This window comes from Zophobas morio, unplaced genomic scaffold (assembly GCF_036711695.1).
Source record: "Zophobas morio isolate AGI-343-1 ecotype UQ-CSIRO unplaced genomic scaffold, CSIRO_AGI_Zmor_V1 ptg000006l, whole genome shotgun sequence".
Taxonomy (NCBI): Eukaryota; Metazoa; Arthropoda; class Insecta; order Coleoptera; family Tenebrionidae; genus Zophobas; species Zophobas morio.
In genome coordinates, this window is record NW_026972111.1 from 10,716,163 (window position 1) to 10,740,731 (window position 24,569).

Sequence of the window (24,569 nt, forward strand, 5' to 3'; positions counted from 1 at the left end):
CTTTTGAAAGAAATTTCTACTCCAGTATCGATATGGAATTCTATAATAGTAAAATTGTGGACTTTTCATTTCATTAGAATACTAACTGAATACTAAAAGGTGGTATCAAGCAAAAACCACTTCAAAAAAATTGGTCGACAGAACTTCCCTCGCCCATGAAGTACAGAAGTTCGGAGGACGGAATAATGTATGCTTTTTGAGAATTTCTTTTTTTTTAATATAATTCTTATAAGTTAAAATAAAGATATGTATGTACCGATAAAGTAAAGGGAAGACTTATAGATGTTAAAAAAACGTTTGCGAGTTTTTTGTTTTAAAATGTGTTTTTGTTTTAGCAGTTTTAATTAAATAAGTTTTTATATTTTTTTACGCAAACTATAAAGTATTTGTTATTTAATAGTATGAATCAAGGTTTCCTTAACAATCTCAAAAATTTAAAATTTGCGGTTATGTCAACTTTGGGTTTAGATTTGAACTACTTGGCCGACAACGGAAACTTCCAACATGCTATGATAACTTAAACTAGCAAAATTATTCATTAAAGAATTTTATAAAAAAAATAATGTAAATTTGATTATTTGTATACTGCATTAAAATTTCAAAATTTCTACTCTTTCTAGCAAAAACTAACATCCAGTCACATCAAACATCTGAAAAGGATAATTAAAAAAAAACACTATTAAAACAAAAACACGTTTCGTGTTTTGAAACAAAAAAAAAGCTGTTTTACAATAATTAAAACAAACCTGTTTTTTTCACTAACATCTCTATAAGGAAGCGTGCTGTGCCGTGGTTTAAAATGAGTTTTCCCAATACAAAATTTTGTGATGACAACTGGTCCAGTAGTTTCGAAGATTATCTGTCTAATAAAAATCGACACAAACGACAATCAGACTAACGTAAACGGTACACCATTTTTTTCGTACTCTAGAGGCCATGAAACATCAAAAAAACTTAAAAGTGGTCATTCGTCCGATCGACCCTATTACAATACAACCTTACCTTACACAGAAAGTAAAAATATGAATGTTGAAACCGGAGACGTATTTTTTGGTACTCTAAAGGTTATGACCCATCGAGAAAATATGAAAGTAACCAGTCGCCCGATGGACCCGTTTACAATATTTCCTTAGCTTGAATCGGGAAGAAAAATCAAAAATTAAAAAATCGAAAATTGAAAAATCGAAAAATTGAAGAATAAATAAAAAAATTTTAAATCGAAAGTTAAAAAATTGAAGTCGAAAAACTGAAGAGTGGAAAAATTGAAAAATCAAGTAATCAAAAAGGAAAAAAATTAAAAATTCGAATATCGAAAAATGGAAAATTCTGTGGATAAATAGAAAAATAGAAAATTCAAGAAATGAATAAATTCCAAAATTTGAAATATTGAGAAGCTGAGAAATCGAAAACTTGACAAATTGAAAAACTGAAAAATTTTAAACACTGAAAAACCGAAAAGTCGAGAAATGGAAAATTCGAAAAATTGTAGAAACGAAAAATGTATAATTTAAAAAAAATAAACGGAAAAACTGAAAAATCAAAACAACAAAAATCGAAATATTGAAAAATCGAAAATCTGAAGAAATGAAAAACAGAAAAATCAAGACATTGAAAAATTTCAAAACTTAAATGTAGAAAATTGGGGAAATCGAAAAATTGAGAAATCGAATCATCAAAAAATTGGAAAATCAAAAAATCGAAAAGCCGAAAAGTCGAAAAACTGAGAAACTAAAACATCAAATAATTAGAAAATTGAAAGATCGAAAGGAAAATCAAAAGTTCGACAAATCGAAATAACCCAAAATCGAAAAATGTGAATTTACAAAACGAAAAATTGAAAAATCGATAAACTGAAAAATCAGAAAAACCAGAAATCGGGAAATCCACAAAGTTAAAATTTAAGAAATAAAAAAATAAAAACATTAAAAAATTGAAGAAATGAAAAACAGAAAAATCAAGAAATTGAAAAATTTCAAAACTTAAATGGGGAAATCGAAAAATTGAGAAATCGAATTATCAACAAATTGGAAAATCAAAAAATCGAAAAACCGAAAAGTCGAAGCATCGCAAAACCGGAAAATCGAAAGATCGAATAATTGGAAAATTGAAAAATCAATGGTTTGAGAAATCGAAATAACCCAAAATCGAAAAATCTAAATTTACAAAACGAAAAATTGAAAATTGAAAAACTGAAAAATCAAAAAACTAGAAATCGAAAAATTGAAAAATCTAAAATTTAACAAATAAAAAAATTTAAATATTAAAAAATTGATCAATCGTTAAATCTAAAAATTAAAAAATCGATAAATCGATTAATCGATTAATCAAATATTCGAAAAAACGAAAATTCGAGAAATTGGAAAACCGAAAACTCGAAAACCAAAAAATCGAAAAACTGAAAAATAAAAAAATTGAAAATTGATTTCGAAAAATCGAAAAGTGGAAAAATCAAAAAACCGAAAAATCCAAACGTTGAAAAACTGAAAGATAGAGAATTCCAAACATCAAAAGACTAAGGAAAAATCGAAACATTAAAAGGGAGAAATCGAGAAAACGAAAGTCGACAAGTCGAGAAATCGACAAACCGAAAACTCTAAAATTAAAATATCGAAAAATAGAAAAATCAACAAATGAACAAGAACAAATTCCAAAATTTGAAGTGTTGAAAAGCTGAGAAATCGAAAACTTGAAAAATTGAAAAACTGAAAAATTTTAAACATTGAAAAACCGAGAAGTCGAAATGGAAAATTCGAAAAACCGTAGAGTCGAAATATTAAAAAAATAAAAAATCGAAAAATGTAACATTAAAAAAAATCGAAAAATTGAAGAAATAAAAAACTGAAAAGTTAAAAAATTCAAAAACCGAACCATCAAAAAATTGGAAAATTGAAAGATCGAGATATCGGAAAATCAAGTCTTCGAGAAATCGGAATAACCCAAAATTGAAAAATTTAGATTTACAAAACGAAAAATCAAAAAAGTAAAAAAACTGAAAAACTGAAAAATCAAAAAACGAGAAATCAAAATATCGAATTAGAAAATTGAAATATCTAGATATCGAAAAATCAAATATCGAAAGATCAAAAAACTGATCAATCGATAAAACGAAAAATTAAAAATTCGCAATACCAAAAAATTGGAAAATCAAAAAAAAATAGAAAAGCCGAAAAGTTCGAGAAGTCGAAATATGTAAATGTGGAAAACAAAAAAAAATCGCGTAAACGAAAAATCAAAAAGCGAGAAATCGAGAAGTCCAAAAAATTAAAATTTAAGAAATAAAATAATTACAATATCAAAAAATTGAAGAATCGAAAACTGAAAAATCACAAAACTGAAACATTGAAAAATTGAAAAATCGTGAAATCAAAAAGTCAAAAAATCTAAAAATTAAGAAACCAAAAACCGGAAAAATCAGAAAATTGAGAATCGAGAAACCGGAAAACCAAAAAATGAAAAGTCCTAAAACTCAAATATCGAAAAATTGATCAATCGATAAATCTAAAAATAAAAAAAATCGATAAACCGATTAATCAAATATTCTGAAAAACGAAAACCCGAGAAATTAGAACACCGAAAACTCGAAAACTGAAAAATTGAAAAACCGAACAAAAAATTTGAAAATAGGGATTATCGAGAAATCGAAAAATCCAATTCTTGAAATGTAGAAGTCGAAAAATCGAAAATTCTAAAATAGAAAAATCGAAAAGTCGAAAAGTGGAAAAATTAAAAAATCGAGAATTCGAAATTAAAAAAATTCAAATATCAAAAAAAAAATCGAAAAATGGAAAAGCGGAAAATTTCGAAATAAAAAATTTTAAAAAATGAAAAAACGGAAAAATCCAAACATCGACAAAACTGAAACAGAGAATTTCAAACATCAAAAGACCAAGGAAAAATCGAATCATTAAAAGGGAGAAATCGAGAAGTCGACAAATCGCCAAACCGAAAACTCTAAAATTAAAATATCGAAAAATAGAAAAAATCAACAAATGAACAAGAACAATTTACAAAATTTGAAGTATCGATAACCTGAGAAATCGAAAACTTGAAAAATCGAAAAACTGAAAAATTTTAAATATTGAAAAATATGAAGTTGAAATAGAAAATTAGAAAAATCGTAGAACCGAAATATTAAAAAATTAAAAAATCGTAAAATCTAAAAATGTAAAATTAAAAAAAAACGAAAAACTGAAAAGACAAGAAATTGAAAAATCGACTCATTAAAAAATTGGAAAATTGAAACATCGAGACATCGGAAAACCAAATCTTCGAGAAATCGGAATAACCCGAAATCGAAAAATTTACATTTACAAAACGAAAAATCAAAAAAGTGAAAAATTGAAAAACTGAAAAATCAAAAAAGGGAGAAATCTCGAACTCCAAAAATCGAAAATTTAAAACATAAAAAAAATAAAGTATAAACTGAATCTAATAATTTAAAAATCCCAAAACTCAAATATTGAAAAATTGATCAATCGATAAATTGAAAAAATATCGAAACATCAAAAAAACGAAAAATTAAAAAAACTAAAAATTGAAAAATCGAAACATAAGAACATTGGAAAATCAAAAAGTCAAAAAATCGAAAAACCGAGAAATCGAAACATCGACTAATTGAAAAATTAAAAGATCGAGAAATCGAAAAATTAAAAGTTTGGGAAATCGCAAAATCAAAAGCCGAAAAGTCAAAAAATATAAATTTACAAAACGAAAAATTGAAAAATCAAAAAGAAAGAAATTAATACATAAAAAATTGGTCCAAAGAGTTTAGACAGTACTTCCCGCGCTGTCGGAAACGTGACGACTGCATGTCTATTATGTTTTTTTTCGCCGTAGATTTCATTATTTTTTTTTAATCACCCGGTATATGCAAATTCAAAAAATATGAATGGAATGATAAATTACAAGTACAGACTCATCATATTTTGTATATTCTAGATAGGATTTATTCGGCAAACTTTTGAGCTGACGTCATCAGTTTTTTGTAGAAGATAACCAAATATATTTTGACTAAAAATTTATTATGCTCTTTATAACCTTAAAACATTTGCAAGATTTCAAAACATTCGGTTGTGGAGTTCCTGATTAAATCAATAAAATACATTTACCCATTCATTAATTTTTTTTGGTCACCCTGTATATGCAAATCCAAAAATTATGAATGGAATGATAAATCACAAGAAAAGACTCATCATATTTTGTACATTTTAGATAGGATTTAATCGGCAAAATTTTGTGGTGACGTCATACATTTTTTAGAGGGGATGAGCAAATACATTTTGATCAAAAACTTACCATGCTTATGATAACTTTAAAACACCTTCAAGATTTCAAAGCATTCGGTTTTGTAGTTCCTGAGTAAATCAGTAAAATAAATTTACGCATTCATTAATTTTTTTGAGTCACCCTGTATATGCAAATCCAAAAAATATGAATGGAGTGATATATCACAAGTACAGACTCATCATATTTTGTACATTTTAGATCGGATTTATTCGGCAAACTTTTGAGCTGACGTCATCAAGTTTTTGGAGGGGATAAGCAAATATATTTTGACTAAAAATTTATGATGCTCTTTATAGCCTTAAAACATCTCCAACATTTCAAAGCATTCGGATTAGCAGATTCAAAATTAAATTGCAAAATGGTGTTTTATAATTTTGATTTTTTTTTTTTCAAAAAACTGGACGTTTCGGGTAAAAACTCAACTCGGAGTCGTAAACTACATGTGTAGGACTATGTTATTTTATACAATTTAAAATCCATTTACTATGTACAATTTTGAAATGACGTCATCGCATTAGTGGTGGGGATGATTAGACAAATTTTGGTTAGTGTTTTACCATCTACATGATATTCCTAATATAACTACAAAATTTCACAACAATCGGTCCAGTACTTTCGGAGATTATCTGTCTAATAAAAATCCGGGACGGCAGACAGACGGACAGACGGACAGACGGACAGACGGACAGACGGACGGACAGACGGACAGACGGACAGACAGACGGAAATGGGAGACCTATTTCTTCGTCTTCTAGGGGTCATGAAAGATCGAGAAAACGTAAAAGTAGAGAGTCGGCCGACGGACTCGATTACAATACTTCCTTTGCTTACGCTCGGGAAGTAAAATAAACATCAAAAATTTGATCAATCGATAAATCGAAAAACTGTAGAATCGAAAACTGAAAAATCCCAAAATAGAAACATTAAGAAATTATCAAATAGAGAAATCGAAAAATCTAAAAGTTGAAAAATTGTAAAACTCACATTGGCGGAAAAAAGAGAAATCGAGAAATCGAAAATTTAAACAAATCGAGAAATTAAAGAATCGAAAAATTCCAAAAATTTTGCAATTTTCGTTTTTTCCAAAATAATCTCGATGTCTAATGTAAAATTTAAATAATATTTTCTAGTGTAAATTTCGAGTTGACGTCATTCTATTGTTGATGGGGATAGTTAGCCAAATTTTAATTAACGTTTTACCATCTACACGATAAACATAATACACACATAAAATTTGACAACGATCAGTCTAGTAGTTCCAGATATTATCTGTCTAATAAAAATCCAGGCAGACAGCAGACAGACAGATGGAAACGGGAGACATATTTCTTTCGTGTTCTGAAATCTTGCAAAATTTTTACGTTTATCGTAGATGTGCATAGTAATCGTTAATCAAAATTTATCAATTTATCCTTTCCCAATAAAACATTGAAGACGTCATTTTAAAATTTTAACGAATAAATCTTAAAGACGTACAGTATTAATTAAGAGTCTACACTTCTAGATTTATTATTAGCGCAATCGAAATTCAGAATTTTACACGTAGAAAATAAAGGTTTGAAACAAAATTCTCTACAATATTGGGAAATCAGTAGGTATAATAGTTTCGAAAGTGTAATGAGTCACCACACGGAGTTAAGCAAATCTCCCGTGCTAAATTTGAAGTCGTAAAATCCTTTGTACTTTAAACTCTCAAATGTTTTTACTTTTCGAATAAAGTTAACCCGGAGTTTAAACAAGTTCACACCTCATCAACATAAACAACGAATAAAACTCCCACTGAATCATCTAAAACGAAAGTGTTTTTCAGACTGCAGCTCCTTACCTTAGTCAAGATTTTAATTTTGGTAATTCCTGGCAGTGAAAGTAATGAAAACAGCAAAAACAATCGAGAACGCCATCAAACTCGAGCCCGCTCCATGTATATATAAGTTGATAAGGACAAATATCGAGGCTAATTTTCGTGCTGCATGTTTATAGACTTCCACTCGCAGTCTCTTACTGTTTACTGCCCATTCAACATGTATTCCTTCTTACAAGTAAGTAAACTGAATTCTTTAAGTTTAAGCTTCATAATTTAAAATTTGTAGATTTGTTTACTTGTCGGTTTAATAGTGGCCGTCGTAAATGCTGCTTTAGATCCTACCACAAGAACACCAATATCAGACGATCAAATTCAAGCTACTTTAAATGATAAGAGATATTTGTTGAGACAACTTAAGTGTGCTCTCGGTGAGGCACCATGTGATCCTGTGGGACGGAGGCTAAAAAGTAAGTTTTTATTACTGAATTTTTGTGTTGTAGTACTTAGTTACAGTTAGTTAAGGTCACGCATTTGTATTAAACCTACGACATTACAACATTAATTGCAGCCAGTATAAAATGATGTCACTTATAGCTTTCACTAGAAAGCGACTTTAATTTGACTCCTTGAAATCACACAAATCTTTTAGAGTGTTGTTTTAATGCTGGAAACATTTTAGGTCTGGCTCCTTTGGTTTTACGAGGTTCTTGTCCCCAATGCAGTCCTCAAGAAATGAGTCAGATTAAGAAGGTGCTTGCTTTCGTACAAAAGAATTATCCGAAGGAATGGAATAAAATTCTGCAGCAGTATGCCGGCTGAAGGTTATAGTAGGCGTGTTATAAATTAATCTGCATTTTTTAAAACAAAGTATTTATTACTTTTGCAAGCTTTAATTCTTAGAAGCAGCAATCTAGTTGTGATTAAATGTTGAATTTTATGGTGTAAAATAAAAGTCACACATTGGTTTTAAACATCGTTTTCTCTTTATTTCTAAAAGTGAGTCAGTTCATATTAATTTTAGTATAAATCGCACAAACAGGTATTAATCTTACAAGATTGTTTATTTCGATAGAACTTCTCTCGCCTCTGAAGTACAAAACTTATTTTTATATATATATATATATATATATATCCGAAACCACTGGACCGATTGTTGTTAAATTTTATGTGTATCAGAAACATCGTGTAGATATTATTTCAACTTTATACAATGAGATACTCCTTTATATGTGCTTTATGAATCCGTGTTCAATTTGACTCACTCCATTTTCCCGAAAAACTCACCTGAAACAAACACGTGACACGCTTCGTTACATTTATTTTAACGTGACACGTGACATATACATAACTTTATTTTTATTTACAGGAGTATCATAAAAAAAATAAAATACGCAAAGTCAAATTTTATAAATTATCATTTTCTTTAATTTTCCATTTTTCAATATTTCGGTTTCATAATTTATTATTTTTCCAACTTTAACTTTCCAAATTTTTCAATTTTTCGATTTGCAATTTTTCAACGTTGCAATTTCTCGGTATCACAATTTTTCATTTTTGGATTTTTCAGTTTCTCAGTCTCAATTTCTCGGTTTTCCTATTTTTAAAATATTCAATTTTGAAGTTTTTGAATTTCTCGATTATCCGATTTTCCGATTTTTAATTCTCAAAACAACGTTTCCATTTTATACTTTTTCGTTTGTTCAATTTTACAATTTTGCAATTTTTCCATATTTTTTATTCGCGAAGTTGGAAAATCGAAAAATTTAAAAACGAAAGTATGCAAAATCGAAAAATTGCAAATTAAAGTACTGAAAAACTAAAAATCGGGAAAAAAATTCGTATAGCCAAAAATTCTAAAATCGAAAAATTATAACATCGTCAAAACTGTAAAGTTGAAAAGCTGTAACAGTAATAGATCAAAAATTGAAAAATCGAACACATGAAAAAGTTTTAAAATCCAATAATCGAAAAATGGAATAACTCTGAAACTGGAAAATCGAAAAATTGAAAGATTTTTAAAATTATAACTTATTCAAAATGAAAACTACAAAAAATTTCCAATAAAAAATTGAAGAAATGAAAGTCGAAAAATCGAAAAATTGAAAAATCTATAATTGAGAAACGAACAATAAAAAACTCTAAACATTGAAAAATCGAAAAATTGAGAAATTTCACATTGAGAAAAGATTTTTTAAAATTTTTTAATTTTTCATTTCCTCAATTTTTCAAGTTCTTGATTTTTATTTTTCATTTTCCCGATTTTTTAATTTTCATTTTCTCGATTTTATATCACAATTTTTCGTTTATTCAAATTTTCAAATTTTCAATTTTTCGGTTTTCCAATTTTTAAATTATTCAATTTTGAAGTTTTTCGATTTCTCATTTATCCGATTTTCCCATCTTTAATTTTCAATACGTATATATTTCGATTTTACAAAATTTCGTTTTTTCGATTTTGCACTTTTTCGATTTTTAAGTTTCTTTCAGTTTTTAATCTTTCGATTTTTTAATTTTTGTTTCTTTAATTTTTTAAATTCTTGATTTCCAATTTTTAGATTTTTCAAAGCTTCTACTTTATACTTTTTCGTTTTTTCATATTCATTTCATAAATGGAACACATGAAAAAGTTTTAAAACCCAATAATCGAAAAATGGGTTAAATCTGAAATTGGAAAATCGAAAAATTGAAAATTTTTTAAATTATAACATACTCAAATTGAAAGCTACAAAAATTTCCAATAAAAAATTGAAGAAATGAAAGTCGAAAAATCGAAAAATTGAAAAATCTATAATTGAGAAACAAACAATAAAAAAATCTAAACATTGAAAAATCGAAAAATTGAGAAATTTCACATTGAGAAAAGATTTTTTTTTAATTTTTCGTTTCCTCAAATTTTCAAGTTCTTGATTTTTTATTTTTCATTTTCCCGATTTTTTAATTTTCATTTTCTCGATTTCATATCACAATTTTTCGTTTATTCAAATTTTCAATTTTTCGGTTTTCCAATTTTTAAATTATTCAATTTTGAAGTTTTTCGATTTCTCATTTATCCGATTTTCCGATCTTTAATTTTCAATACGTATATATTTCGATTTTACAAAATTTCGTTTTTTCGATTTTGCACTTTTTAGATTTTTAAGTTTCTCCCAGTTTTTAATCTTTCGATTTTTTAATTTTTGTTTCTTTAATTTTTTAAATTCTTGATTTCCAATTTTTAGATTTTTCAAAGCTTCTACTTTATACTTTTTCGTTTTTTCATATTCATTTCATAAATGGAACACATGAAAAAGTTTTAAAACCCAATAATCGAAAAATGGGTTAAATCTGAAATTGGAAAATCGAAAAATTGAAAATTTTTTAAATTATAACATACTCAAATTGAAAGCTACAAAAATTTCCAATAAAAAATTGAAGAAATGAAAGTCGAAAAATCGAAAAATTGAAAAATCTGTAATTGAGAAACGAACAATAAAAAAATCTAAACACTGAAAAATCGAAAAATTGAGAAATTTCACATTGAGAAAAGATTTTTTTTTTAATTTTTCGTTTCCTCAATTTTTCAAGTTCTTGATTTTTTATTTTTCATTTTCCCGATTTTTTAATTTTCATTTTCTCGATTTTATATCACAATTTTTCGTTTATTCAAATTTTCAAATTTTCAATTTTTCGGTTTTCCAATTTTTAAATTATTCAATTTTGAAGTTTTTCGATTTCTCATTTATCCGATTTTCCGATCTTTAATTTTCAATACGTATATATTTCGATTTTACAAAATTTCGTTTTTTCGATTTTTAAGTTTCTTTCAGTTTTTAATCTTTCGATTTTTTAATTTTTGTTTCTTTAATTTTTTAAATTCTTGATTTCCAATTTTTAGATTTTTCAAAGCTTCTACTTTATACTTTTTCGTTTTTTCATATTCATTTCATAAATGGAACACATGAAAAAGTTTTAAAACCCAATAATCGAAAAATGGGTTAAATCTGAAATTGGAAAATCGAAAAATTGAAAAATTTTTTAAATTATAACATACTCAAATTGAAAGTTACAAAAATTTCCAATAAAAAATTGAAGAAATGAAAGTCGAAAAATCGAAAAATTGAAAAATCTATAATTGAGAAACGAACAATAAAAAAATCTAAACATTGAAAAATCGAAAAATTGAGAAATTTCACATTGAGAAAAGATTTTTTTTTTAATTTTTCGTTTCCTCAATTTTTCAAGTTCTTGATTTTTTAATTTTCATTTTCTCGATTTCATATCACAATTTTTCGTTTATTCAAATTTTCAAATTTTCAATTTTTCGGTTTTCCAATTTTTAAATTATTCAATTTTGAAGTTTTTCGATTTCTCATTTATCCGATTTTCCGATCTTTAATTTTCAATACGTATATATTTCGATTTCACAAAATTTCGTTTTTCCGATTTTGCACTTTTTCGATTTTTAAGTTTCTCTCATTTTTTAATCTTTCGATTTTTTAATTTTTGTTCCTTTAATTTTTTAAATTCTTGATTTCCAATTTTTAGATTTTTCAAAGCTTCTACTTTATACTTTTTCGTTTTTTCATATTCATTTCATAAATGGAATACATGAAAAAGTTTTAAAACCCAATAATCGAAAAATGGGTTAAATCTGAAATTGGAAAATCGAAAAATTGAAAAAATTTTAAAATTGTAACATACTCAAATTGAAAGCTACAAAAATTTCCAATAAAAAATTGAAGAAATGAAAGTCGAAAAATCGAAAATTTGAAAAATCTATAATTGAGAAACGAACAATAAAAAATCTAAATATTGAAAAATCGAAAAATTGAGAAATTTCACATTGAGAAAAGATTTTTTTTTAATTTTTCGTTTTCTCAATTTTTCAAGTTCTTGATTTTTTATTTTTCATTTTCCTGATTTTTTAATTTTCATTTTCTCGATTTTATATCACAATTTTTCGTTTATTCAAATTTTCAAATTTTCAATTTTTCGGTTTTCCAATTTTTAAATTATTCAATTTTGAAGTTTTTCGATTTCTCATTTATCCGATTTTCCGATCTTTAATTTTCAATACATATATATTTCGATTTTACAAAATTTCGTTTTTTCGATTTTGCACTTTTTCGATTTTTAAGTTTCTCTCATTTTTTAATCTTTCGATTTTTTAATTTTTGTTTCTTTAATTTTTTAAATTCTTGATTTCCAATTTTTAGATTTTTCAAAGCTTCTACTTTATGCTTTTTCGTTTTTTCATATTCATTTCATAAATGGAACACATGAAAAAGTTTTAAAACCCAATAATCGAAAAATGGGTTAAATCTGAAATTGGAAAATCGAAAAATTGAAAATTTTTTAAATTATAACATACTCAAATTGAAAGCTACAAAAATTTCCAATAAAAAATTGAAGAAATGAAAGTCGAAAAATCGAAAAATTGAAAAATCTATAATTGAGAAACAAACAATAAAAAAATCTAAACATTGAAAAATCGAAAAATTGAGAAATTTCACATTGAGAAAAGATTTTTTTTTTATTTTTCGTTTCCTCAATTTTTCAAGTTCTTGATTTTTTATTTTTCATTTTCCCGATTTTTTAATTTTCATTTTCTCGATTTCATATCACAATTTTTCGTTTATTCAAATTTTCAAATTTCCAATTTTTCGGTTTTCCAATTTTTAAACTATTCAATTTTGAAGTTTTTCGATTTCTCATTTATCCGATTTTCCGATCTTTAATTTTCAATACGTATATGTTTCGATTTTACAAAATTTCGTTTTTTCGATTTTGCATTTTTTCGATTTTTAAGTTTCTCTCAGTTTTTAATCTTTCGATTTTTTAATTTTTGTTTCTTTAATTTTTTAAATTCTTTATTTCCAATTTTTAGATTTTTCAAAGCTTCTACTTTATACTTTTTCGTTTTTTCATATTCATTTCATAAATGGAACACATGAAAAAGTTTTAAAACCCAATAATCGAAAAATGGGTTAAATCTGAAATTGGAAAATCGAAAAATTGAAAAAATTTTTAAATTATAACATACTCAAATTGAAAGCTACAAAAATTTCCAATTAAAAATTGAAGAAATGAAAGTCGAAAAATCGAAAAATTGAAAAATCTATAATAGAGAAACGAACAATAAAAAAATCTAAACATTGAAAAATCGAAAAATTGAGAAATTTCACATTGAGAAAAGATTTTTTTTTAATTTTTCGTTTCCTCAATTTTTCAAGTTCTTGATTTTTTATTTTTCATTTTCCCGATTTTTTAATTTTCATTTTCTCGATTTCATATCACAATTTTTCGTTTATTCAAATTTTCAATTTTTCGGTTTTCCAATTTTTAAATTATTCAATTTTGAAGTTTTTCGATTTCTCATTTATCCGATTTTCCGATCTTTAATTTTCAATACGTATATATTTCGATTTTACAAAATTTCGTTTTTTCGATTTTGCACTTTTTAGATTTTTAAGTTTCTCCCAGTTTTTAATCTTTCGATTTTTTAATTTTTGTTTCTTTAATTTTTTAAATTCTTGATTTCCAATTTTTAGATTTTTCAAAGCTTCTACTTTATACTTTTTCGTTTTTTCATATTCATTTCATAAATGGAACACATGAAAAAGTTTTAAAACCCAATAATCGAAAAATGGGTTAAATCTGAAATTGGAAAATCGAAAAATTGAAAATTTTTTAAATTATAACATACTCAAATTGAAAGCTACAAAAATTTCCAATAAAAAATTGAAGAAATGAAAGTCGAAAAATCGAAAAATTGAAAAATCTGTAATTGAGAAACGAACAATAAAAAAATCTAAACACTGAAAAATCGAAAAATTGAGAAATTTCACATTGAGAAAAGATTTTTTTTTTAATTTTTCGTTTCCTCAATTTTTCAAGTTCTTGATTTTTTATTTTTCATTTTCCCGATTTTTTAATTTTCATTTTCTCGATTTTATATCACAATTTTTCGTTTATTCAAATTTTCAAATTTTCAATTTTTCGGTTTTCCAATTTTTAAATTATTCAATTTTGAAGTTTTTCGATTTCTCATTTATCCGATTCTCCGATCTTTAATTTTCAATACGTATATATTTCGATTTTACAAAATTTCGTTTTTTCGATTTTTAAGTTTCTTTCAGTTTTTAATCTTTCGATTTTTTAATTTTTGTTTCTTTAATTTTTTAAATTCTTGATTTCCAATTTTTAGATTTTTCAAAGCTTCTACTTTATACTTTTTCGTTTTTTCATATTCATTTCATAAATGGAACACATGAAAAAGTTTTAAAACCCAATAATCGAAAAATGGGTTAAATCTGAAATTGGAAAATCGAAAAATTGAAAAATTTTTTAAATTATAACATACTCAAATTGAAAGTTACAAAAATTTCCAATAAAAAATTGAAGAAATGAAAGTCGAAAAATCGAAAAATTGAAAAATCTATAATTGAGAAACGAACAATAAAAAAATCTAAACATTGAAAAATCGAAAAATTGAGAAATTTCACATTGAGAAAAGATTTTTTTTTTAATTTTTCGTTTCCTCAATTTTTCAAGTTCTTGATTTTTTATTTTTCATTTTCCCGATTTTTTAATTTTCATTTTCTCGATTTCATATCACAATTTTTCGTTTATTCAAATTTTCAAATTTTCAATTTTTCGGTTTTCCAATTTTTAAATTATTCAATTTTGAAGTTTTTCGATTTCTCATTTATCCGATTTTCCGATCTTTAATTTTCAATACGTATATATTTCGATTTCACAAAATTTCGTTTTTTCGATTTTGCACTTTTTCGATTTTTAAGTTTCTCTCATTTTTTAATCTTTCGATTTTTTAATTTTTGTTCCTTTAATTTTTTAAATTCTTGATTTCCAATTTTTAGATTTTTCAAAGCTTCTACTTTATACTTTTTCGTTTTTTCATATTCATTTCATAAATGGAATACATGAAAAAGTTTTAAAACCCAATAATCGAAAAATGGGTTAAATCTGAAATTGGAAAATCGAAAAATTGAAAAAATTTTAAAATTGTAACATACTCAAATTGAAAGCTACAAAAATTTCCAATAAAAAATTGAAGAAATGAAAGTCGAAAAATCGAAAATTTGAAAAATCTATAATTGAGAAACGAACAATAAAAAATCTAAATATTGAAAAATCGAAAAATTGAGAAATTTCACATTGAGAAAAGATTTTTTTTTAATTTTTCGTTTTCTCAATTTTTCAAGTTCTTGATTTTTTATTTTTCATTTTCCTGATTTTTTAATTTTCATTTTCTCGATTTTATATCACAATTTTTCGTTTATTCAAATTTTCAAATTTTCAATTTTTCGGTTTTCCAATTTTTAAATTATTCAATTTTGAAGTTTTTCGATTTCTCATTTATCCGATTTTCCGATCTTTAATTTTCAATACATATATATTTCGATTTTACAAAATTTCGTTTTTTCGATTTTGCACTTTTTCGATTTTTAAGTTTCTCTCATTTTTTAATCTTTCGATTTTTTAATTTTTGTTTCTTTAATTTTTTAAATTCTTGATTTCCAATTTTTAGATTTTTCAAAGCTTCTACTTTATGCTTTTTCGTTTTTTCATATTCATTTCATAAATGGAATACATGAAAAAGTTTTAAAATCCAATAATCGAAAAATGGAATAACTCTGAAACTGGGAAATCGAAAAATTGAAAAATTTTTAAAATTATAACATATTCAAAATGAAAACTACAAAAATTTCCAATAAAAAATTGAAGAAATTAAAGTCGAAAAATCGAAAAATTGAAAAATCTATAATTGAGAAACGAACAATAAAAAAATCTAAACATTGAAAAATCGAAAAATTGAGAAATTTCACATTGAGAAAAGATTTTTTTTATTTTTTTATTTTTCGGTTCCTCAATTTTTCAAGTTCTTGATTTTTTATTTTTCATTTTCCCGATTTTTTAATTTTCATTTTCTCGATTTTATATCAGAATTTTTCGTTTATTCAAATTTTCAAATTTTCAATTTTTCGGTTTTCCAATTTTTAAATTATTCAATTTTGAAGTTTTTCGATTTCTCATTTATCCGATTTTCCGATCTTTAATTTTCAATACGTATATATATTTCGATTTTACAAAATTTCGTTTTTTCGATTTTGCACTTTTTCGATTTTTAAGTTTCTCTCATTTTTTAATCTTTCGATTTTTTAATTTTTGTTTCTTTAATTTTTTAAATTCTTGATTTCCAATTTTTAGATTTTTCAAAGCTTCTACTTTATACTTTTTCGTTTTTTCATATTCATTTCATAAATGAAACACATGAAAAAGTTTTAAAATCCAATAATCGAAAAATGGGTTAAATCTGAAATTGGAAAATCGAAAAATTGAAAAAATTTTTAAATTATAACCTACTCAAATTGAAAGCTACAAAAATTTCCAATAAAAAATTGAAGAAATGAAAGTCGAAAAATCGAAAAATTGAAAAATCTATAATTGAGAAACGAACAATAAAAAATCTAAACATTGAAAAATCGAAAAATTGAGAAATTTCACATTGAGAAAAGATTTTTTTTTAATTTTTCGTTTCCTCAATTTTTCAAGTTCTTGATTTTTTATTTTTCATTTTCCCGATTTTTTAATTTTCATTTTCTCGATTTTATATCACAATTTTTCGTTTATTCAAATTTTCAATTTTTCGGTTTTCCAATTTTTAAATTATTCAATTTTGAAGTTTTTCGATTTCTCATTTATCCGATTTTCCGATCTTTAATTTTCAATACGTATATAATTCGATTTTACAAAATTTCGTTTTTTCAATTTTGCACTTTTTCGAAACTACAAAAATTTCAAACTAAAATTAAATAAACGAAAAGTCGAAAAATCGAAAAACTGAAAAATCTAAAAATTGAATAATTTTCAATGAAAAAAAGACTTATTTTAATTTTTCAATTTTTCATTTGTTCCATTTTTCAATTTTCAGTTTTTTCAATTTGATTTGATTTTATAGAACATTAAAAAATCGAAAAATTGAAAAAATAAAGGAAATAAAAAACCAAAACGAGAAACTGTCAATCGAAAAATGAAACAAATGAAACAATGAAAAATCGAAACATTAAAAAATTTTAGAAAATGTCTTTTTTCCAATGTAAAATTTCTCAATTTTTAGATTTTGAAATTGCAATGTAGGAACAACCGTTCCCACAAAATCAGGTGTTCTACCTGAGGGCATTCGTAATATTTGTATAAATGTAAATATTTCCTATCCTTCGTTTACCTGCCCTACACTTCTTCATACTTTCTCTTTTCGCTTCTGGAACTTTCTAAACCCTTCTTTACCTACTTCCACCTCTTCAAATCCGAGCTTACCTGTGTACCATTTTAAACACCCTTCCTTCTTCTCCCTGGCACCCTCGGACAGTAAACAACGAAATAAAATCTCAAAACCGTACCGTCACTTTTAAATCACCAACGATACCCACAGCAAATTAAAAAATTGAAATATATGAAAAGTTGGAAAATCGAAAAACTGAAAAATTTTAAAGTGAAAACTCGAAGAATTGCATGTCTTAAAACTGAAGAAATGAAAAACTGAAAAAATCGAAATTGAAAAAACCAAAAATTATAGAATCTGAACATCGAACAATTGTAAAAATGAAGAAAATAAAAGCCGAAACTAAGAATTGGAAATTGAAAATTGGGTAGAAATGAAAACTGAAGATATAGAATCGAAAATTTGTAAAATCTAAAAATTGAAGAAACAAAAAAATTATAAACAAAAAATTAAAAAAATCGAATAAGCGAAAAAATAAAAAACCGAAGCGAAAAAAAAAATCGAAAAATTGCAAAGTCTAAAATTTGAAAAATTCGAAAATTGGAAAATTGAAAATCAAAAAACTGAAGAAACGAAAAAACGAAAATTTGATGAATTAATTAATTCAAGTCAAAAAAACTGCGGAAGTGTGATTTACGCTATACTTATTTTTATTTTGTAGAGGTTATCAGAAAACAAAAATCGCAAGATTTTGTTTTAATTTTTCGAAAAACCGGGATTTTTTGGGCTGTACTTCAAGGGCGAGGGAAGTTACGTCGAAATAACTTTTGATCTTTTTTTTGTCTACGACATCCCACTTACTTTTACCTCCCGAGCGTAAGCTAAAGAACTATTGTAATCGAGTTCATCGGGCGACTTGCTACTTTCATGTTATCTCGACGTTGCATGACCCCTAGAGTACGAAAAAATCTGCCGTCTGTCCGCATCTATATCGATTTTTATTACATAGGTTACAATAATTCTTTAGCTTACGCTCTCAACTCAACTTTAGGTAAGATTTATTTGGAAAAATTTTGAGCCAAAGTCCAAACCCTCCAAGTTTATAAACAAATATATTTCAATTAAAAACTTACCATGCTTACGAAAATTTTTAAAACGTCTACAAGATTTCAAAGCAGGTGGTTTCATAAGTATATTGCAAAATGTTACATAATTTTGACTTTTTCTCCAAAAACGTGGATGTTTCCGGTAAAAATTCAACACGGATTCATCAACTACAGGTGTAGGACTAATGTTGTTTTATACAATTTAAAACCCATTTAGCGTTTTACTATCTACCTACATATTTTTCACATCACAGATTTAAAATTTTACAACAATCGGCCTGGTAGTTTCGGAGATTATCTGTCTAACAAAAATTCACACGGACGGCGGACAGACAGACAGACAGGCGGACGGAAAAGGGAGACCTACGTTCGGGAGGTAAAAAAGGAATTTTATTGAAGCGGAAAATAATCATGAATCTTTTAAGAATATTTATAAGGTTGATAGAAAATTAGAGTCACTCGAGTTAGGTCTTCTTGAGTAGGTAACACTGCTAGCGTAAACATGTGGTGAAAATAGGGGTAAGTTAAATTTAGTTTATAATTTCAAAAAGAGACAATTATTTAAACAAAAATGATTACATTATAATTTAATGTAACACGTAACACGGCTAATTAATGGATTTATAGTGAAATGTGTAAAACGTGTTAACTTTCTTTTATTGTTTATCGATCCACACTTCATGTTACGAGTCTTAACTGTTCGTGATTCCAAAACAATTTTTTTGACGATACTCCTATAAATGTTTGTATAAAGCCCGTGAGAAAGACATCCAGTTACACAGGCTTTAAGTTTTTGTTTGTTAAAGTTTCTGGATGTTTTTGTTTAAATTATTACGTTATATCACATTTCATAACTACTCACTCGAGATTGTTAATAATAGTTCATTTATGGTAATTTTTAATTTTAAACGTTGTTCCATTTTCAAAGAACCTTGAAAATTTCATCTGTTATATTAATAATCTCGTGAACTGGAAAGATGTGGATCTAATTTGTGCATGTTTTTTTTTCGACCAGCTGAATTTGGAGATGTTAATGCTGAAATGCGCACCAGAACCGCATTTTCATATTTGTCTGTTGCGTTTATTTTCGCACGTACTTTATAAGTAATTGGTTCACTACATAAACTTGCTGGCGTAACCAGTAACTTGAATTCATGCATAATTCAACACCGTATGTAAATTCCTTGTTGTTTCAAGATCTTGATACAGTATAGCATAACAAATTTCTTAGCTTTGCAGTTTCAATAATTGATTTAACGATCAGAACTTCAGGAGTACAGCTTAATGAATTTTAGAACTTTTGAATAAAAAATGGATTAAATGAATCAATTGAAGTCCATCGGTCAATTGCGGCAACGTTAGCAGGGTGATTTTAGCTCAAGTTTGTCTCACAAAACTTTTTATTTTGTTTCACCTGGAATAGCCACTTCTCCGTGAAACGAGTTGATCTTCCGGGCTGGCAGGTCACGAGACAAGTGATGGATGATACGGTCAATTATGTAACAGCCTTGCACCGTAAGGATGAATATATGTTGAGCTCGTAAATCTCGCACTAGAACGTTATACTGAAAACTGATCAATAGAGAGCGGATTTTTAGGTTTAATGCTTTTTGTGAAAAATGTAAGCACTTCAAAACTTTTTTATATCTGTAACTATGATACAATTTGGAGTCATTTGACACATTTTTTTAATGCTTATTTGCTTTTTTTTTCAATTTTATGCATATTAAAACTTATATGCTTATTTAATGCTTTTTTCGACGAATATGAGTTTTAATGCACATTTTGTTCAAATACCGGCCTTGTCGGGATGACAAATACTTGTTATATAGCCGTATCGTATCGTATGCATTGTACCTGAACTTGACCATTGAAGTAGACTTACTCAAGACCCTTTCTGTGAATAGGTTCCCGTCGTTTGGGTAATAAAATTTTATTATAGGATTGGAAAAATACTCCATAGATTTTATGACTTTAAATCCTTACTTCCGTTGATAATGAATTAAAGCTTTTAACCAGATGTTCTTTTTCGGCATTTTGCGGCAAGACCGTTGAAGATTTTCTAGAAAAAAGGATTATTCTACCCAACTACCTACCTTAAAATTTTTCTAATGGAAACTTTTAAGTAAATGAACCGTTTATTTCACAACCATCAGTCTATCGCATCTGTCGTAGTTCAGTGTTATACGTGCTTCTCCCTTGTTACATGTTGAGTTCTTTTTGGTAATATTACTGATATTTTAAAAGAATGCCGAAAGTAAAATCGACGCCGGATGAGTGGATAAGAGTTTTTCCAGAATTAAAATTAGAAAACAACAAAATATTCTGCAGAGCTTGTATGAAAAACGTAAGCCCACTAATTTTTTTTTATCTATTTTCCTTTGTTAATCCTGTATATGTACGTTATTTTAGATTCAAAGTGATAAAAAATATAACGTGACGCAACATGTCAGAACGACTCTTCATGTAGAAAGGAAGAAAATGTTTGAAGTTTCTAAAATTAAACAGCAGACCATACGTGAATCTGTTGCATCTACTTCCACAAAAGATGAGCACTTTCAGTTTAATTTCGATTTATGTAAAATGATGATCCAGTCCGATATACCTTTAAAAAAATTGGAGAAAGGCGCTGTTCAAGAATTCGTTGAAAAACACTGCAATCGACATATTCCGGTTGAAAGTACTCTCCGAAAAAATTATGTAGGCCCAGTGTTTCAGCAAGTTTACAACGAAATTAAACATCGCATTGGAGATAGGTAATTATTTATGGTTCGCTGTCGATGAAACAACCGATAGTTGTGAAAGTTACGTGGAAAGTTTAATTTTTGGAATCTTAAATGAAAATTTCCCTAGTCGAGGGTATGTAGTAAGTTTGAAAATGTTAGATAAAACAAATGACAATACGATTACCAGATTTGTAAATGACAGTCTTACGTCACTATTTTTGCCAAATGCCGTACCGGCGAATAAAATTTTATTGATGATCTCGGATGCAGCTCGTTATATGTTGAAAGCAGGGAATAATCTAAAAATATTGTACCCCAATTTAATTCACTCTACTTGCATTGCCCACGGTTTAAACAGAGTGGCTGAAGGAATACATTTGCAGTTTCCTACTGTTAATAAATTAGTGGCAAATGGTAAAAAGATTTTTGTTAAAGCCCCACTAAAAGTGCAACATTTTAAGGAAAAATTTCCAAACATACCATTGTCCCCAGAGCCGATTATAACGAGGTGGGGAACATGGTTACAGGCCACGTTTTATTATTACAAATATATCAAAGAATTTGAGGAAGTAGTTACGGAGTTTAGCGAAGATTCTTCTCAATCGATTAAATATTGCATAAATATTTTGGAAAACAAAGATTTGCGACAAGATCTAGCTTTTCTAAGAAGCAATTATCAATTCGTATGTGAGGTAATAGAAAAGTTAGAAAAACCCAACATGTTGTTGGTAGATGCCATAAACTTAGTGAAAGAATTTAAACAACAAGCAAACGCAGTAAGGGGTGATATTGGTACTAGAGTATCTCAAAAACTTGACGAAGTGTTAAATAAAAATGCAGGTTTCGATGTTCTTTCCGACGTTGCTCGTGTTTTACAAGGCCAGAAGGTGGAAAATTTTGAGTTAGATTCAAGATTAGTTGCAAAATTCAAATTTGCGCCAACAACAACAAGTGTGGATGTTGAACGCACATTCTCCAATTTTAAACACATTGTAAATGATCGGCGAAAAAATTTTACAGTGGATAACTTGGAACATATTACAATCATAAATTGTTTTAAAGAAAACTGAAATACGTGTGTAAAATATAAAGTCTAGGATTATTGTAATAATATTTTATCCAAAGTTCTAAGAAGTGTTCTTTGATTTGTAATATGATTATGTTTTTAATGCTTTTTTGCTTAAAATAAAACTTTTTTAATGAAAGTGTTATGCTTATTTAATGCATTTTTGCTTAAAATAAAACTTTTTTATTGAAAATGTTGTGCTTATTTAAGCGCTTATTCTTAATTTGTTTTGTGCTTATAAATCCGCTCTCTACTGATCAGAGTCATCCCTCCCGTAACCATGATCTTGGTGATTTTGGTTTTGTTCACTTTTCTATTTTATTTCAATAAAATTGCTACACAAAATTTTGAAAGAATTTTTATTTGCGTAACGAGTTTTTTTCAAATTTAAAAGCGTCTGCCACGAGTTTTGAATGTCATCGAAACGTCTTCCCTTCTTGATGTATGTAAAAATGCACAAAATCCAAAATTTATTCGATATAAATAATTAACGTATTTTCAGTTTATTAAAACAAATCGAACGTTTCCGGTACTTTCATTCCCACGATTTTCTGCATACACAATTATTTTGTCAAATTAAATCATACACCCACAATAGGTTCACATTTTTATATATTTTTAATAATTTATAGTATAAGAGACTATAATAATAAGAAATCAGTGGTTGGAAGTAATTCAATTACAAGTAATTCATTACTGTTATTCAATTCCTATCCAAATAATGAGTAATCGCTTTTTTTGAGTAATTGAGGCACTTTTACAATTAGTCTTTGCAATTACTTTCAACCCAAATACTCAAAAATATTGTTTTGTTTTTCTCTACGAATCGTTTACCTAACCTGCTGGGATTATTATACCCCACAAAGAGAAGATTAACCCAGCAGTGAGTTAAATTCTAAAACGAGTTTAGCACAATATTTGTCAAGAAATTAGTTAATGAATTACTGTTGTTACTGAATAGTGAGTAGGCTTCGGATTTTGGGTCGTTAAAAAATGAATAAAAGGAGACATTTTTAGGTCCCAAAATTGACGAATTAGGTTATAAAAATCTTAGTTTAGGTTAAAATCTGGAGGAAAAATATTTGCTCAACGAAAAAGCATACACTAAAAAAATATCTATTTAAAAAAAACATTATAGAAACAAATATTTTGTGTAACAAACAAAAAAATGATTAAATAAATAAACGATCTATAGTTACGTCCACTAATTCTAAGTTATCGCAAAAAAATGGTGATCAAATTAAAGCAAGTCGCAGTTAACAAAAAATAAAATATTAATTCAGGTATTTAAAATGAGTTACAAAAGCAAACTATATATTTCTCTAAATTTTCGATTGTAAATTTACACCTTTGATCCCTTAAAACACGTTTAAGTTTTAAAAACGTGCGTTCTACATCACAAGAAGTGATGGGTGCAAAATTAAATACTGAACAATCTACCTTTTCATTTATGTATGTATTGTTGGTAGCATTTCCATTACCGCAAATTACCTTATTTACTGAACATATAAAATCGTATCCTGGATTCTTTTTTAATAGAGAACATAATTTTTGGAACGCCATTTCCCTCACCTTTCCTGGTGTGTTTTTTAAAGATGTATACACTTTTTCTACTATTTCCATACTTTGGTTTAATTTGAAACCTATATTTTCTAATTGTTCTATTGCATCAGCAATAATAATTTTAAAGTGAGTTTTAATGTACAAGAGTTCATTTTTAACGTTTACTTTATTCAGGAATTTTTGAGCTTTTTTAATGCTTTGTGCATCTGTGGCTTCAAATGACATTACAACCTAAAAATATTCAATATAAGAATGATAGTAAAAAAACCATTATATATTTACTGACTTGTTTTAAAACATCAAAGTGTTCAGCATAAAACAATACTGCTTGAATCCAAGTGCCCCACCTGGTTAATACAGGTTCAGGTGGGAGAGGTGTATTTGGTAAACTGTTTTTATAAAACTCTACTCTTATTAGCGCTTTTAAAAATATTTTCTTAACATTGCTAATTATCCCATTGACATCTGGATAATTCAGTCTAATTGTTTCAGACACTAAATGTAATCCATGTGCCATACATGTTAAGTGTGTTATATTTTCATAAAACACCTTCGAATTAGTACCAGTTTTGATCATGTATGAAGCACCATCGGAGACAAACCATTTAACTTTCTTGTGTTCAGTTCCTTTTGCCCACAATAAAGCTACAAATTAACAATTAAATAAATTATAATAATTTCAATGCTTAAAATTATCAATAGCACACCCAAGGATTCGTTTATAAATCTCGAGATTGTGTTGCTATTAGTTTTATCAAGCTGCTTCAAAGCTAGTAGAAATGGACGGCCAGCT

At 26.8% G+C, this 24,569-nt stretch overlaps 1 protein-coding gene across 1 annotated transcript; it reads left to right on the plus strand.

The window, feature by feature from the left end:
• Positions 1–7,136: 7,136 nt before the first annotated feature.
• LOC135123098 (ejaculatory bulb-specific protein 3-like) lies at positions 7,137–8,061 on the plus strand. The gene is made up of 3 exons (XM_064047609.1): positions 7,137–7,325; positions 7,377–7,557; positions 7,770–8,061. The coding sequence occupies exons 1-3, from the start codon at positions 7,257–7,259 to the stop codon at positions 7,907–7,909; spliced, it is 390 nt and encodes a 129-aa protein (XP_063903679.1). The 5' UTR covers positions 7,137–7,256; the 3' UTR covers positions 7,910–8,061.
• Positions 8,062–24,569: the final 16,508 nt, after the last annotated feature.

Bases quoted from the DNA above. Each gene is read 5' to 3' on its own strand.
- LOC135123098 (XM_064047609.1), top strand. From the start codon at position 7,257: ATGTTTATAGACTTCCACTCGCAGTCTCTTACTGTTTACTGCCCATTC. The intron at 7,326-7,376 runs GTAAGTAAACTG...TAAAATTTGTAG, and splicing joins ACATGTATTCCTTCTTACAA to ATTTGTTTACTTGTCGGTTT. The intron at 7,558-7,769 runs GTAAGTTTTTAT...GAAACATTTTAG, and splicing joins TGTGGGACGGAGGCTAAAAA to GTCTGGCTCCTTTGGTTTTA.